The 17,014-nt window shown below is 40.9% G+C and overlaps 4 protein-coding genes across 8 annotated transcripts in view; 1 reads left to right on the forward strand and 3 right to left on the reverse strand.

The window, feature by feature from the left end:
• Nucleotides 1–1,569, reverse strand: part of CCPG1 (cell cycle progression 1) — a 32,598-nt gene extending 31,029 nt beyond the window's left edge. The window contains exons 1-2 of one of the 4 annotated variants that reach the window (XM_052807067.1): nt 1,441–1,526; nt 533–634 (exon numbers count right to left, since the gene is read on the reverse strand). The gene's annotated coding sequence lies outside the window, so the exon portion shown is untranslated. Of the gene's footprint in view, nt 1–532; nt 635–1,101; nt 1,123–1,440 lie in introns of those variants that run through there. The other 3 variants (XM_052807066.1, XM_052807063.1, XM_052807068.1) reach the window with 3 other exon arrangements.
• Nucleotides 1,570–1,649: 80 nt separating this feature from the next.
• On the forward strand, nt 1,650–4,482 carry PIERCE2 (piercer of microtubule wall 2). Its single transcript, XM_052807090.1, has 3 exons — nt 1,650–1,749; nt 2,262–2,341; nt 3,273–4,482. The coding sequence occupies exon 3, from the start codon at nt 3,282–3,284 to the stop codon at nt 3,633–3,635; it is 354 nt and encodes a 117-aa protein (XP_052663050.1). The 5' UTR covers nt 1,650–1,749; nt 2,262–2,341; nt 3,273–3,281; the 3' UTR covers nt 3,636–4,482.
• Nucleotides 4,483–4,495: 13 nt separating this feature from the next.
• On the reverse strand, nt 4,496–14,012 carry DNAAF4 (dynein axonemal assembly factor 4). Of its 2 annotated transcripts, none has more exons than XM_052807074.1 (9): nt 13,833–14,012; nt 13,096–13,243; nt 12,561–12,694; nt 11,302–11,539; nt 10,415–10,560; nt 9,641–9,750; nt 8,787–8,940; nt 8,046–8,151; nt 4,496–6,639 (listed from the first exon to the last, which is right to left on the reverse strand). In XM_052807074.1, exons 1-9 carry the CDS (start codon nt 13,953–13,955, stop codon nt 6,530–6,532), a joined length of 1,269 nt encoding a protein of 422 aa, XP_052663034.1. In that variant the 5' UTR covers nt 13,956–14,012; the 3' UTR covers nt 4,496–6,529. The 2 variants fall into 2 exon arrangements, with proteins under 2 accessions (XP_052663034.1, XP_052663035.1); XM_052807075.1 differs by lacking the exon at nt 13,833–14,012 and adding an exon at nt 13,596–13,802.
• LOC128150660 (translation initiation factor IF-2-like) lies at nt 13,993–16,398 on the reverse strand. Its single transcript, XM_052807020.1, has 2 exons — nt 16,287–16,398; nt 13,993–14,768 (listed from the first exon to the last, which is right to left on the reverse strand). The coding sequence occupies exons 1-2, from the start codon at nt 16,396–16,398 to the stop codon at nt 13,993–13,995; spliced, it is 888 nt and encodes a 295-aa protein (XP_052662980.1).
• Nucleotides 16,399–17,014: the final 616 nt, after the last annotated feature.

Below are 17,014 nucleotides of genomic sequence, written 5' to 3' on the forward strand. Positions count from 1 at the left end.
ATGCTGATGGGTTCTAGTCCAGTAACAGCGAGGATAACTAGAGGACACAGTAGAGTATTCCACATCTCCTGTATGTCAGGCCAAGCCAGAAAGAATGACTGGAAAAAAAAAAAAAAAAAGAAAAACTCACCCCACACACACAGTTTCACTGGTTTGGCTTCTCACTAAATACCTTTATTGCCATTATTTTGCAAAAGAAAGTTACAGTCCAAGTTCTTCTACACTCCAGTTTAAACTGCAAAGCTGATTCTAGGCACACAAATGTCCTACGCTCTCAGTGACATAGCCTTTTAAATCTCTGCCTAGACAAATAAACATCCATTATATTCAATCTCAGTAATTTGGGGGGGGGGGGGGGGCACGGAGGAAAGAGGGGGTATGGAATCAGAAATGTGAACTACTTTCCTAACCTTAGTGAAATGCAACCCAGAAGCATAAGGTTTAAAAATTTACAGCCATATGTATTGTTGATAACGTAATACCAAGTTATCCCATACATCTATATAAAAATAAATGAGATACCACATCTTACTTATTCCCTGTGAAGCAGAATAAATACCAGTTTCAGAGAGAACCACCATTCCAGTCTAAACAAGACCCTAAGTTCTTCCATCTTCAAAGAGGATTTCCTAGACTAAAAAAAACTCAGTAAGTGTTGACAAAGAAAAAGATGAATAACAAGGCACTAACAGGAATCGGTGTTCTTTAGAGTCTGCTGTGCTGTCATTCCAAGTAAAAACTCAGGGTTCTCTTCTACAGTAGCTTCTTTGTTGCACAGCATAAATAAAAACATGTTACAGTGGTATTATACCACAGGGTTTTCGTGCTAGTCTATTATTTCTGCTAAGCGGTATAATTTCTCACCCAAAGTAACGCTATTCTTCATTAATATATTTAGCGACCCATACACTGTTTCCTTGCTATGATCTCCAGCAAGGCAAATGTGGCTTCCAAAAGCCAACCCATCCCAAAGCCGGGCACTCCCTGCTCAGCACCCGCTGCTTCCCTCTCGCAGGTGTTAGTGTAACACACCTGAAGCAGAAAGCAACACGGTGCCAGAACAGTTAAAGCAACAATAACACAATTTATGAAACAGAACACCTTGCGTCAGCCGGACAGACAGAGGCAGATGATGAAAGAGAAGGAAGTTGGCAAACGGCAGCGCCCAGGGCCAGGGCCGGCACGGCGGGGAACGCCGCCCGCGGAGCCCGCTCGGGCCCCACAGAGAGCCTCGGCCGCCCCGCAGCGCCCCGGTTACTCGCTCCCCGCGACCAACCGCGGCTGCCCCGGCGCCGGCGCCAGCGCCCCCGGGCTCTGCCCCGCTCCGGGCAGCCCCTCCGCGCCCCCGGCCGCCGCGCTCCCCGGGAGGCTGCGCACCGAGGCCAGGTCGGAAGGCGGCAGCCCACCCCCCCCTCCCCGCGCCCCGCTCCCGCCGCCTACCTGAGCGCGGCCCCCGAGCGGGGCCCGGCACACACCAGGGGCCGCAGCCGCCCGTGACGCCGTCAAAAACAACACCGACCCGCCCGGGCCGCGCCTGCGCGCGGCGGCGGCGCCCCGCAGCACCCTGGCGAGCGTAGTCCGCGCCCCGCCGCTCGCCCGTCGGCCCCCCCGCCTCGCGAACTACAGCGCCCAGGGTGCACCGCGGCGGGCGGCCCGCCCCGCCCCCCGCGCCGCTCCCGCTGCTATGGCAACGCCGCGCCGCTGAGCTCGGGGCCGAGCGGCCGCCGCGCCCCCGGACAGCGGCAGCCGGTAGGGCCGGGCCGGGCCGGGCCTGCCTGAGCCGGGGCCGGCGCGGCGGGAGCGCGGAGGGAGGGAGAGAGGGAGGGAGCTTCGTGCGGAGGAGGCGCGGGGGTGACGCGAGAGGGGCGAGGGCAGCGGGGCGGGCGGGCGGGCGGGGCGCGGGGCGCCCGGTGGCGGTGTTCGTCCCCGGGGGAGGGAGGTCAGAGGCACCCCCAGCGCGGGGAGCGTGGTTCAGAAGTCATCACAGGGTAACCAGGCAAAGGGACAGCCAGCCCTGAAGGGACACGCTCCGTTACGTGCGAATAATGCTTGTACTAAGGGAAAGAAAACAACAAAACAAAACAAAAACAAAAAAGCACCACCAAAGAACACCCCACTACCCCATAAGCCCCCCTCCCCCCCCCCCCCCCAAAAAAAAAGGATGCAGTATATGGACTAGAAGTATTTGATCCCTCTAGTCTCAGACAGGCAGAAAAACTCTGATGACTGTGAATTAACTAATTTGGAAAGTTTCCCAACAGCACAGGATTGGAATCAGACGCCTGCAGCCACCCCGCTTCAGGAGAAGCTGTCCTTTCCCGAGAGCCACTCGTGACTGGGGGTAAGGCAGCTCTGACCCCAACCACGCACCTAGACCACATCTCATTAACGGGCACAATACAGAGTAGATCCTAAAGCCCAGAGATTTAGGCCCCAGCAGTGCCCTAATGCTGGTGCAAAAAATAAACAGGAGGCGACAACAGGCCTCGTTAATAAACAAAGTAAAGGGAAAGTCAGAATTTCTTACTGATCTAAGCTATTCTGTTATTCAGCTATTACTGAATAATAATAATAATATTCAGCTATTACTGTTCTATCTAAGCTAGCAACTTAAATGTTTTCTTCATCTCTTACATGATTGAGAAACAAAGAAAAAAGATTTCATTGCACCTCTGAAGAACAACAGGTTTTGAATGGCTTGCTCAGCAAAACTAAGGGAGGGACCTTGTTCAGTGCAGTTTTACTGCATGCTCATCAATACCGCGTTAGGGCACTTTCCATGAACACACTAAGAAGTAGCTGTCATATGCTACTTCAGTCCTACAGAGGAAAATAAATAAAAATGCATGCATGCGAACACGAGCAAGGAAGTACAGTCATTTGGACGTTTCTTTAGGGCTCTACTTTAGCATACGTATCACTGTGTATTAGAAAAAGAGAAGTCATTCTCATTCATATTTTTATTATCCATACTAATTTTTTCTGCCACACAAACTAAGATATTTTCTACGCTCAAGATTATCACTAATGCAGAAATTGATGCAAATTCCAATTTTTACTATACTTCATAGTCAACACAAGTCCATTTATCACCATCCACAGTTTACTAAATAAGGTCAAAAGTCAGCAGTGTTAAGTTCCTCACTCTCCACTGTGCATATATTTCAATACGCGTCTTGAGCAACATTTGCTCTGACCACAAACATTTAACAAATTTGAAATGCTTTGCCCTGTTATTTGAAAGGCTGAATTAAAATCCATCTCCTTACTAGGGAAAGAAGATGACTTCTGCTGAGAAACTGCCATCAAGTCTGAACACAGAGCAAAACCAATCTTCTCATCTGCCTCTCTGTGCAAATCCTGGCAACCCGGTGTTTTCCTGTATGCTGGACCCCAAAACACTCATCGCCAATGGTTCTTCAACAAAGCCTCAGGTTTTACTGTTTAAAACAACTTCAAGTGAATATGGTGCTATACCACCTGTCTCACAGTTGGTACCCTGTATTTATCATCCAGTGGATCAAACCTTTTCAAAACACTTACTCACTTGTGGGTCATTTGAAGATAGTTATTTAAACACTGCTATTGACAGAAGTAGGGTATATGACTACCCCAACTTCCAGCATACTCTGTAAAAATGCATCTCCATCTTTTTGTCATAGACTTAGACTAGACACTTAGCTTTAAGAAAAGAAACCTGTTATTTCAGTCATTCTGGGAATAACTGTCTGTATCTCATTTATTTTGGTTTTCATGGCTTAACCCCAGCCAGCAACTAAGCAGCACACAGCTGCTTGCTCACTTCCCCTCCAGTGGGATGGGGAAGAGAATCAGAAGAGTAGAAGTGAGAAAACTTATGGGCTGAGATAAAGACAGTTTAATAGGTAAAGCAAAAGCCACGCATACAAGCAAAGCAAAACAAGGAATTCATTCACCACTTCCCATGGGCAGGCAGGTGTTCAGCCATCTCCAGGAAAGCAGGGCTCTATCATGCATAACGGTTACTTGGGAAGACGAATGCCATCACTCTGAGCGTCCCCCCTTCCTTCTTCTTCCCCCAGCTTTATATACTAAGCATGACATCATATGGTCTGGAATACCCCTTTGGTCAGTTGGGGTCAGCTGTCCCGGCTGTGTCTCCTCCCAACTTCTTGTGCACCCCCAGCCTACTCGTTGGTGGGGTGGCGAGAGAAGCAGAAAAGGCCTTGACTCTGTGTCAGCCCCGCTCAGCAGTAAGGAAAACATCTCAGCATTATTAACACTGTTTTCAGCACAAATCCAAAACATAGCCCCACACTAGCTACTATGAAGAAAATTAACTATCCCAGCCAAAACCAGTACATGAGCTGAATAAGATGTATCCAAAAGGATGCAGCCCATTTGATGATACACTTCTCAGTCAGACCTAAACCCATGAAAATAAAACGTTTTAAACTGGTATCATAAATGTGGAACTCTAATTTTTAGAAAGAGTTAAGTGCAAGAGACATCGACCTGAAGGTTTACTTGTTTTAATTAAAGTATTCTCTGGTTTTAAAACTTAAAGTCAGTCTCCACATTCCTACATCTCAGGACACTAATACAAACATAATGCATATGACTGATACAGTGTACACACCGTCAGCTCGGGCATGGAAGTCAGAAGTTTAACATCCATTTGCTCCCAATATAATCAGATGAAACAGGCAGATATTGTTCATGCCACCAAGCACATTTGATTCCCTAACCTCTAAAGGGGGTATTTTTTCTATTTCATAGCAATAGAAAAAGGTGCCTATCTACATCAAAAATAGCCTTGACTAGCTATAACAAATAGCTACGATACAAATAGCCTATACAGATGTATACAGATTGTTCTAATAGGCTCTGGAACCAAAACAGAAAATCAGGAACTTAAAACCAGCGCCTGCTTCTTTGCATTGTCTTCTTCCCTTTGCCAGTGTCTCTCCTCCTTAGCCTCCTTAGTCCTCTCAGTAATTATATGAAAGAAAATAGCCATACATTAGCAAGTACACCATTACACTCAACAGAGGCACTAAAGCTCCTGCACTGCCTTCCTTTCAACTGCTATAAAAAAGTATTTTCAGCCCCTTCCATTGCAGTGCAGTAGGTACCTGTAGGAAAGAAGGAACAGCAGCTATCCCAGGCACTTCTGACTCACCTCAGCACTCCTCTCAAGGCTCCAAGTAAAGCAACTGGAAGCAACGCCTGCCACCTTCTCCCTGTTCCAAGAGTACAAAATTTACACAGAATAACATATATCTGCATAAAAAATATTTTCTTCTGAAGACAGAAATCAGTCATAAATGGCATTCCTGATGTGGAATTCCTGAAACAGACTGATGTGGAAAATTCAGAAGTCTGCTAAAACTGCTACTGAAAGGAGTGTAGGGGAAATGGTCACAATTTGCATAGAATGCCTAACAAAACAGAACCACTTCAATTCCAGTGTTTCAGGTTGTCATGGTAATACAAATGCTAACACATATATAAACAATACTATCCAGAACAACAGGTGCAGGATTCAAAGCACACTGTCATGCTTCATGTCACTTTACAACACTTGTAGCCTCACCAGGATGGTCCCTTTTTTGAGAATCTTTAATCACACCAGTATTCCTGAGATACTGGCCAACGTCAACAGAGTACAAATTAAAATACTAGGTCAAGAAAAATATATATTCTCATATAAATAACAAAGTTTTTTATTTAGAATATGCTTTACAGCTACACTGTAAGATTACTAATTGTAGCAGGATGGAAGAAGTCAGTCATATTCATTGATAGGACAATTTATCACAGGATCAATTTACCACTACACTACAATACAACACTCCAGGTTTATAATTTTTGCAATTACCTTGTTTGGTCAGCCCAAACAAATGTTTCAAAATAGTCTGAAAATATTCAATGTACATTACTTAATGTTAAAAAGAGTGTTCTGCACTACATAAAATCTACCTCTATGCTTCCAAGTGGAGGTTTTCCAAATTAGACGCCTGAATTAGAGTATCTAAACTAACTGTCTTAGTTTCAGATGTGCCAAACACTATGAACAGTAAGAGGAAAGCATATAACTATAATCATATAACACATAACTGTTTCAGCTTTGGTGGAGAAGAGAAAGATAAGAAGGTGACAGGTGTTGACTATATGGAGCTACTGAAGTTGTTTGAAAACCCATTGTCCAGATTCAGGAGGTATTTCCAGAGAAATATTTCATTTAGTTATGAGTAACTTTAAATCAAGTACCAAAAGCATGTTTTAATATACAGTCCACCAATATTTCATAGAAAGCAAAAATATGACAACTTTGTATCAAAATGATATAAAATATGTTTGTTATAATACCATACTTTCCAAAAACAGGAATTCATATATCCAATCGTTTACCAATTCTGCAGGTGTTCTGAGTGAAACAGAAAATGTCTAGTTAACAACATATTGAAGAGAACTAAGATTCCTTCTGATGCCCTCAAAAAGCATCCCTGCCAAAAAGTTCCTTTTTTTTTTTTTTTTTAAATTTTTATTAAGAATCTTGTGTTGTTCCTTGAATTAGGTGTCGAATCTTCTCGGCATCTTTTTCTATAGTTTTATTTTTGGGATCAATCTTGAGAGCTGCTTCATAATCCTGGAGACCTAATATAGATACATTAATAAGAATGTCAGTCAATAATGCAAGAGCATCCTCTTTAGCAACTAACTGGAAATAACTGCTCCCTAGTCATATATATAAAGTATTGATCTTGAGTTTTGCTATTGAGCCAGATAGACTTAGAATGACATTAGGTTTAACTTTTGTCAGTAAACAAATTCATATTTTGTTTATATTATTTTACAAAACATTTTAGTGGAAACACTACTACATAAACATTTTCAGGTATTGAAATATGAAAACAGAGCCTCTTCATTTATATATTTTTTATATATATATATACACACACATATATATATGCGTGCATGCATGAGGGGAGTGTCCAAAAGTATTCTGCAGAAGAGAGAAAAACTGAATGACAGAATAAAAGTGCATGAAGACAAGAAAAAAAAGTCATGAACTGTGAATACTAGAGCTTGAGGGGGAAAAAAAGGAAACCGTGAGTACAGGAAGTAAAATAAAATCTTGTTTAATGTTATTTTTATAAGCTTTCCAAGTGCAAATGAACCTGTAAGGGAATGATGAAGTGATTCAGAGGTAGAAAAAGGTAACTGATGGGAAAAGCTTAGTGTTTCAACACTGATATTTTGAATATTCTTCACTTTCTATTATTGACTTTCACTTGTAAATTTGCCTTATAAAACTAAATTGATACTCTTGGAGAACTCGGTAGGGAGACTTAATTCAGGTATTTTCACACAAATCACATGTACTGAAACATTTTGCTCATCAATACGGGTTTCAAACATTGTTTTACAAAGATACGTTACTAAGCTCTTCACAAGCAAATATTTTAGAAATATTTCAGGTTATTTTAAGTTAATTTGTTCTATAGTTGGAAATACTGTAAATATAATCTCAAAACCAATGAAACATTGCTTTATGAACAGCAAAACTAGTGCAACCTAGTTTCCTATCAGTTTGCATCCTACATCTGAATGCTTCCCAATGCAAATACCTCATTTCTGACCTCTCATTTATTCCTCACTAATACCTTCCATGGCCACCAAGCTGCCATGGTCAATAGCTGGCCATTATGCACAGAAAGCCTGATTACCCAATAGACCAAACAGAGGATATACAACTCACTAAAGCCTTTTCCTCAATGGAAAAACTAATTTGTACTCCTTAAATTAGGAGTACAATCAATTTTCTTAAAACTTGTAAAGATTTTTCAAGTGGAATTGCAATTAGCCAGTAAATTAAAAAAAAAAAAAAAAAAAGGAATGTGGTAAACAGGTTCATAACAAACAGGGACATAGATCGTATAGGCCTCCTTTACTGTCCCTCCTGAAAAAATAAAGGCGTAAGCAGTCTCGTTGAGCTAAACAGACTTACTTGCATGTCACTATAAATCCATGTGCATGTTTTCAAAAAATCAAGGTCTCACCTTCAGTATATAATTCCAGCTGACAAAATGCTGTTCCACGTCTCACATATGCTTTCACTCGAGCATTCTCATTATCAGGAACAGGTGGTGTCAGCAGTTCCAGTGCCTTTACAAATGAAAACACCCAAAATATTTAGAGGTAGATTTTCCATAATTTTGTTTTTTTCTCATTTACACACACTTCTCTCACCTAATTACTATTATTATACAGTAACATAATAGCTATTCAAATAGAAATAGAAAATAACTATTCAAATTTAACTATACGGCTTGTGAATCTAGTCATTAAGATTTGTATCTGTCACCCCACGGTTTGCTAAATAGTTTCATTGCCATGGCTAAAAACTGACAAATACTGTGTTAAATGTTTATTACAGTCAAAAAATGTATTCTATTTTCATACATGATATTACATACTATGCTACAAAAAAAAAAACCAGCCCTAAAAAAGCATAGGTGTTGTAGTAGTAGTTACTAGAAAAAACAAGTTTCAAGCCTCAAGTACTTATTAGTTCCAAAAATAGTAACTCTGGGAAAACTTTCTCTGAATTAATCAGGTGCCTTTGAGATCACTCCTCTCATTGCTTCATTCATGGACCATGGCTTCATTATATCAATTTTTAATCTAAAAATTTTGAATCGCAATAATAAGTATTTACAGATCTGCTTGAAAGAGAAGCATCACTGTAATAAATCACAACCATGTATAAGATGACAGTCTGAGAACCTATATACTTATACCTTAGAGGAATCTTCAATAGCTTTATGTAAATTTCTCAGTTTAAGGTGGCAAGCAGCACGATTCAGATACAGTAGGGGAAGCTTATTGTTTAGCCGCACTGCGAGGTTATATGCGTTTACAGCTGCAAGATAGTTTCCTGTTGCAAACATTTTGCTAAGTATAAAACAAAAAGTGAAACGTGCACTTAAAACAAGGTGATAAATCACAAAATAAATATCTAATTATTGTTAACAATTCCTTTTCAAAAATCTGAAGTTTTAGCAGCTTTTCTCTGGAAATGGCCATTTATAGCCTTTTCTGAGACCAACATAGCTGAAGTTCAGTCAAACTTGATGCTGACAATATAGCATATAGACATACAGCAAAAATAGTCATTGCTTAAAAGCAATGAAGAACAGTAAGAGGTTGACACATCTATTCAGACACAGGACTAATTTTGAAAGCTGTGTATCTGATTATGATTGCCTAATCAAGCCTTTCTGTATAACACGGCTATATAAACATACCAATATTTTTATCAAATTCCTGAAGTTTTAGACAGATGTTTAACCTGTCAATAAAAAGTACAAATGAAAGGAAATCCATCGAGGTATAATATTGAACTGACTTAACTGCCCTCATAGAAGAATACGCATTATGTGTTCACAATGATTTTGTCCATCACGAGCTTCAGCAATTGCATCTCATGACTTTATCAGATTCAAACCCCATAAGCTGTCAATAAATTCTCTACTATGTAATCATTCACCATCTGTGTCTAGGATAAATAGAAAATATCAAAACTAAACAATAGACACACACCATATAATTAATATTTCATTTTAAATACATCTTCAAATGGAATCTAACTTACTTTCCTTTGTTCTTTAACCAATCTGGATTCTTCTCCTCTTCTTTTAAATCTTCCAGCTCAGACAAATCAGCACTTATTGTTCTTCGAGCTTCTGCTTGTTTACGTAGCCACTGTAAATATACAATGTGCAAGTATTATTACTGAAGGAAAATTCAAATCCAAAAAAGGATTTTGCTTTCATCTCTTCGCTCACTCCTATAAAAAAAATTCTATGTGCCACATATTTTGGACAAAGAGAAATATTTAATAATGTCAGATATTAAAAACTTCCAAGTTTCCCCAAATATTTTATTACTATGTGAGAAGTAAGGTTACTGCATCACTAATACGTTTTTGTTTGCTTGTTTGTCTTGGCACTTTCAAAATGAGTCTTTGTGTTCATTCAAGAGAGCTCAAAAGAGCTAAATGTGAGCTTCTTTTTAAGAAGACAGAACTTAAAGAATCTTAAATATAACAGTAAAGACATTTCAAATTTTGTACTTCAAGGTATTCAATTAATATTGCTGCCTTGGTTTTTTTTCCCCTCCTGAGAAACAGAACATGCTATTTATTAATTTGCACAATGACATGCTTGGTGAAAATAATTCTTATATAAACGTGTTTCTCTAAATCTTAATTTAAATAAGACTGCCTTCCTTGGAAGGTAAGACTATTGTGCAGGTAACATTCCTTGGCACAGGTAACATTTTTGTCAACTTACTGAATACACGGTAAATAATTCACCACCTTGGAAGACAGTAGAAGCATCACACTAAAACAGAGAGCAATCCTAACCTCCTCTTCTTCTGCAATGCAAGATTCTCGCAGAGCTGTAGGAAAAACTCGTGACGTAAAGTTGATTCTAATTGTAGCAGCAGATCGAGGAGCTGGTAACTGTTCCTCCTTTAAATTTTCTGAAAACATGCTATAGGAACCATAACCTATGAAAAGAATTGGAATACTGAAAATGAAAAATGAAGCAAAAGAGATTTTTCTGGGTTTCTACCAAAGTCCAAAATACACCTAATTTAGAAGTTCTGCACATTAGAAGTAAACCTCTAATAGCTTGAGAAAGGTTTAGACTTGTTCTTTTGAAGGGAAGGTTCAGAAAATGTTTGTTCTTGCTGTATCTTGCCATCTATTTACTGGCTACATTACCTGTCACAAATGAACTTGAACTCCTCTTACACCACTATCTCTGTCACTTATGTGATCCTCTGACAGGGCAACTGCAAGAGCTAAAACTAACCTTACCAAAAAAAACAAACATTAAGTATTTTCTGTTGTTTTAGTTGTCTGAATTGGCTGTCTGTGGGGCCAAGACATGGGATAAAGAGAGGAAGGAGATTGCGTGTTTCTATGAAAACCAGCAGTTAGGTAACTTAGGGTAATATGAACTCCAGCCTCAAAAAGTCTGCATTACACTGTCAGGCTTTCTGTTTTTCTTTTCTAAAGCTTCGAACAAAACCTGCCCTTGTATTTCCAAAGACTTAAACAAGAGCTAAGAACTCACATGCTTTAGCTCGATAAATTGCCTGAAAATAAAGACACTGAAGTAACTGGAGACTAAAAGAATTAGTTCAGTATGGTGGAGACAAAGATAAATGATGAATTAGAAACATCTAGGAATAAAGTTATACCCACACTGTGAAGAATGATAAAATACACTTCAATAATACAACCTTTAGTAGGTTTGAGTCTGGTCTTAGAAGTTCCTTCATTAGGAATCCTAGTTTTGTTTATTTTTTCCTTTTTCTTCTCCTTTAATTGCTCTACTTGATATAGCTCCCCTTCTTTTTGTACCCTCTTTTGTTTCTCAGCATCTTTTTGCTGTTTTTTCCATAACTCCAACTCCTTAGTGACCTTCTGCCGCTCCTTTTCTTTCAGATCTTCAATTCTTTTTCTTTCTGCTTCTTCTAGCTGTTTGAATGATAAACTTATGAGATATGTAACATCTGATAATAGTAAGATGACTAAGTAAGTTACCATTATTTTCCCAGTTCCCTATCCCAAGCGTAGCGTCATCATTAATGTGATCATACAAGCAGAGCTATGAAAGATGCTTAAAAATGATTGGGAGAGTAAAGATTTCTGAATTAGCTTTTAGAAGTCATATCTTTTAACTATTTACTACCATTACTAAGGTATGATCCAGAAACATTCAGAAGTAAGTTTTACTTGTAAACAGTGAAAATCCTAGCCATATTCCAACACAGATCTCTGGAATATACAGGAATGTAAAATACATGGCTCCATTTTAATACACTATTTCTTATTTCTCCTCTCCTCTTTGAGATTATTACATAGGCAGAATAGGTACAACGTTGCTACTAAGTCACTAACTGCAGAACGTTTTGGTCCAAATTGCATATGCAATCTTAAAATTTCATTGTATACTTTAAAAAATCCTTTTAAACACAAATGAAGTGACCAGACATTTTATATACATAAAAATTTGAAGAAAAGACCGTATCTTAAAATACACATAAAGCGCAGATACACACACACACAAAGATACACAAATGACAATGAAGAGCAAGTCTGATATAAAATATAACAATGAATAAATAAGATTAAAAAAAAAAAATCAGTATTTTTGACCGTAATTAATGACCAAACACTTTTGTGGCCTTGGCATCAGCGCAAGATTACACTTTTGCCACATTACTGTAGACTCCTCTCAACTGACAAAAATCTGTGCTCCTCACCAAAAATTTTCAGTAGTATTACTGATGGAAAATAGTAACTTCTAAGTATTATTTTCTGTATAATTTTCATATTTGGTAATAGGTATGTTTTAAGTATAACAACAAGGTTCTCTACCACTGTAATAAAAATGAGTACGTTCCATATTTTTTAAGGTATATTTAACCCAGCAGCTGCCAGAGTAGTTCATAATTGTTTACATGTATATGTCTGGTAGAGTTCCTTCCAAGCTTACCTTCATTGTGGCCTCCAAAGCATGTTTTTTGTGTTCCTGTTTTGTAACTTTTTTTGCTTCTGTCTCCTCTTTTGCCTTTTCATGGGCTTTTAGAACAGCATTCTCTCTTAGATACTGCAGTTTCTCCTTGTTAGCTTAAAAAACAAATAAAAACTATTTTGGTAATTTAGGCCTGAAGTTCTACTCTTACGTACCATATTCATAAAAACAGGATTCCTTTTGCTACTTTGTCTGGGAAAATGCAACACAGTTCAAATTCCACAAAGCAGTCTCTAACAAGCCCATCTCTAAAAAAGAAAAACTAAGATTTGCTTACACACAAAATGTAAGTTTTACAAGAAACATTGTTTTATTTTGTGTGCACTAGAACCAGTAGATGTTCTTTGTTTCCATATACTTTCTAACAATAAACAACAAGGTTTAACTTAGCAGTTATCTAGCAGCAGAAGTTTCACATTGCTTATTATAGTTTGTCAAGTTTTGGCACAGTCTGGGTTTCTTACATGCAATCTACTTTTCACAGTAGGGAACTTACCATTCGGTAGAGTTAGGGAATCCCACATGGCCACTTCTTTTTTATACAAAGTGAAGAAAATTATTCCATTTCCAATCTTTGCTGTGCTACTTGTGTCATCAATAGGAGCATATAAAATGGCTTCAAATAAAAAGGGAGGGGTGCTTACCTATAAAATATAATTAATTTGCAATATTATTTACAATTTTTAATTAAACCTCATTCAAAATACTCAGTCCAAGCATACACTAAACCTCAAGAAAGACCTGCTATTGACAAAACTGATCCGCTTAGTATCCAGTACGGAGGTTATATATTTTACTAGATCAGATAAAAGAGACTGAAAAAGCTGGTTCTTCAGCACTGCAACAGAAGCCACGGACCTCAAATTTAGAATTATTATTCATAATATAAGCAGATGCATATAATTCAGGCCATTTATGAGAGAAAAAGGCAGCCGCCACCTATTGAGTAGCAAGAGCATCAGTACGGAGAAGAACGAACAGCGGTGAAGCCATTACCTCTGGTGGGAGAGGCATTTAAGAGCCTGCAGCATACAAGGGGAGACTACAGATTAAATACTACAAAAGATTATAAACTTGACAGCGCGGCCGTGGTGTGTTAAGCGCATGCTTTTTAACGGAGCTCTAAAGTCACGCCAAGCCACAGGCCCACCGGCTCAACGCATCTCAAGGCGGCGACACCGCACGACAGAAGGCCCGTGAGACGAGCGAGGCCGCGCTGCGCGGCCGCCCCACCTTCAAGTACTGGTCAGTGCAGAAGATGTTGGCGGGGGTGACCCGAACGCCGCGCAACGGCAGCGAGAGGTACACGGCGGAGCCGGTCTGCCGCCAGCTGTACTCCCGCAGCCACACCGGCATGGCTGCGCCTGTCGCTACGGGCGCTCCGCCGCCGTTGCTAGGGGCGGGAGAGCTTCCGGTGCTCTCCGGGAACACCTCCGGGTTTCCCCCGCGCTGCCCCCGGAAGGTGCTGGCAGACCCCACGCCCGGCCTTCGCCAGTGGCGCCCCGCACGCTGGCAGCGGCGGTCTCCCGGTCTCCCGCGGGGGTACCCCAGGCCGGGGGACGGACGGACCCTTCGCCCCCTCCCCGGCACCGCGCTCCTGGAGCGGAGTCCCCGGGACCCCACGGCTCTCCTTCCCCGCCGCTGCCGAGGAACGCGGCGACAGTAGCGCGATCCGCCGGGCGGGGCGGGACAGCGGCGGCCCGGCAGTGCCGCGGGAACAGGAGCCAGCCCCGCCGGGGAGCGCCGCGCCGCAGCCAGCCCACCTGCTGACAACGGCGGCCAAGGGCAGCCGCGGCTCCCGCCGTGCCCGGTGCGGAGCCAAGCGCGCAGCCGGGGCTCCCCAGGCCGCCGCGGTGGGCGAGGAAGGCGGGGTGCCGGCCCCCCGCGAACGGCGGAGCGGTGCGGGCCGCCCAAGCCAGCGAGCGGCGTGCTCCTCCCCACGAGTCCTGTACGCGGTTCCGGACAACAACAACTCCCCTGGGCTCCAAGGAACAGCGCGGGAAGTTAAGCACACGCGTAGTACCTTGGACTTTCTAAAACTTAGCGAGATTAGTTGATAGCCATCCTGCCGTAGGTACTGGCCCACTGACTTAGTAAGATACAGCGAATGGAAGGCACGGGTCTGGTTTTCATCGCTTGCGCCTAAGCAGGGTAGGAAGGAATGCAGCTCTTACTATCCGAATGCATTTCCATAAAGAGACAAGCGGCTGATAGTTTGAGGATTTCTGGTAAAAACTATTAAAAGCTGAGGACTGATTTAGCAATACACTGAAACTTCCAGATGTCCTCTAAAAATAATTAATTAGGTCATACTGGCAGCTCCCCGCTAAAATAGCCTATTTTGCTGTCTTTGCCAAAAACTCAGGAGGCAATTTGCACATTGTTGCTCAACCTTCCTCAAACAAACAGTAACACTGTATCTGCCAAAATAAAGTCTAGTAGACAGAAAGCAACTGCTTCTGGGGAACACGGGTTGAAAGGAAAGCTAAACAAACACGTTTGGATAAACATTCAGGTATGTTTAAGTTCCTCGAGTACACAATTACTTAGAACTATTTGGAAAAAATCCAGAACCAAGAAGTCCAATTTTCTCCCTTTTCTTTCTTTTAAAATATGACCAAGAAAAAATGAGTTTAACATTGCACACTTTAGCTAAGATTTCTGATGTGTATCACTGAAGATTTAATTTTTGTGTTCCATTATCTATATTCCAAAGCAATGTTCAAACAGTAGTGGTTATTATTAAGTAGTATATATAGAGAGAAAGGTAGATATCACAGAGGTTTAAAACTTTTTCAGAGCAAGAAATCCATCGTAACTGATATGATTGCTGAGTTATTCTCCACCCTCACTCACCCACATCAATATCATCTGGATGAATGCTTGCATGGACTGGAATCTGAGAACTGAATTAAATTCCTTATTCCAAGGGCATTCAGAAGTACAAGAGGGAAGAGATTTAACTGAAAGTCAAAATCCTTTGTGTATTTTTGGCACATGTGACTTTTTTTTTTTTTTTTTTAAACCTTCCACGATACATATTTTCAGACTTACAGTAGGATCTGCACCATGGCGTAAGGAGCCTTGCTGTCAGCTGCAGCGGCAAATGATGAGACTTCTGTGGTTTATAGTTCTGAACCTAGACTTAAACCATGACGTGTCCATGAACAGTCTATCAGTCTAAGAAACTGTAAAAGAAAATAAGTAAGTAAATAAAAGCTGAGGAAAGATTCTCCGAGACCAAAACTACTCCTGTTTGTTTTAAACCTGTCTCATGTTACCTTTATTTAATATCTCTTAGTTGTCTGTATTGCAAGACAAACTTCAGGCAAGTGTAGACAAGGAGAAAACAAGGAAGTTCTAAACATCCCTTCTGTGCCACTCAGTTTTTTATAGACCTTTCTCCACCCTAACATGTTCTTTTTTTTCCTAGAAAGACACTTAGCTTACTTACATTTCTTTTACATAGCTTCATCTTCCTTGCTGACCTCTGAAGCCTTCCCAGTTCTACTATACTGAAAATGGAGAGGCACACAGTAGTTAAAATCCTATTTGCCTGCTTCCTACATGAAGTAATGGAAGAGTTGGGGTTTGGAGGGGATAATGTTTTGGTTTGTTTTAAAGCAGGGTGTTCCAATAGCAGCATTGGCTAGAACGATAATGTAATAGTAACTCAAAATCTCTTACCACTCCAGAATGCAGCTGTAGTCATCCACAATGCATCCTTCAGTTCTGAGGAGTTAATTTCACGGACAATAGGTCTTAGATTTGTTGAGTGCTGGCCTTCTGCCTTGGTCATCCAGGTGTCATTTTTAGTTTAATCACAGAATATACTGAAATGAAGCACCTTATTATTTCTTCCTGCCAGAAAGAACATACTATGTATACACACTTTACAAGACAGGACACGGTTATGGTTACCTCTATTCGGTGTTCTCAAGTTACACAAAATAGCTCCATAACATTAACAAAGAAGTCTCTTTACTTAAAAACTACACCTCCAATGCAAAGCTATGTCTTTCACTTGTACAAGACACAGTAAATGTTACTAACACATTCCTACGTCAGAGTAGCAGATTTAGCTGCTAAAGGACACAAAAGGGACTAAGCAAGGTCTTGGATCAACCTTAAAAGTCTTGTATTGATGTGTATCTGCAGAAATGCCACCAGAAATGTCATACACATAAATTAAGTTAATTTTCCTCAAGTCAAGTCTGTTTTGCCCATGACTGTAATTGGTGAATGATCTCTCCCTGTCCTTACCTGGACCCACAAGCCTTTCATTATATTTCTTCTCCCCTGTCCAGCTGAGGGGGGGAGTGATAGAGCAGCTTTGGTGGGCACCTGGCATCCAGCCAGGGTCAACCTACCACACTAGCTTACTTGGACAAATGACTGAGCTCTCGCTATGACAC

The sequence above is a fragment of the Harpia harpyja genome, chromosome 14 (assembly GCF_026419915.1).
Source record: "Harpia harpyja isolate bHarHar1 chromosome 14, bHarHar1 primary haplotype, whole genome shotgun sequence".
NCBI lineage: Eukaryota > Metazoa > Chordata > Aves > Accipitriformes > Accipitridae > Harpia > Harpia harpyja.

Coding starts and splice junctions, on each gene's coding strand:
- PIERCE2 (XM_052807090.1), top strand. CDS start 3,282: ATGACTTCTGCTGAGAAACTGCCATCAAGTCTGAACACAGAGCAAAAC.
- DNAAF4 (XM_052807074.1), bottom strand. CDS start 13,955: ATGCCGGTGTGGCTGCGGGAGTACAGCTGGCGGCAGACCGGCTCCGCC. Junction 10,561..11,301: donor CAGACTCAAACCTACTAAAG/GTTGTATTATTG, acceptor TTCTTTTCATAG/GTTATGGTTCCTATAGCATG. Junction 9,751..10,414: donor GCATTGCAGAAGAAGAGGAG/GTTAGGATTGCT, acceptor GTATATTTACAG/TGGCTACGTAAACAAGCAGA.
- LOC128150660 (XM_052807020.1), bottom strand. CDS start 16,398: ATGACCAAGGCAGAAGGCCAGCACTCAACAAATCTAAGACCTATTGTC. Junction 14,769..16,286: donor TACAGCTGCATTCTGGAGTG/GTAAGAGATTTT, acceptor TCGGATAGTAAG/AGCTGCATTCCTTCCTACCC.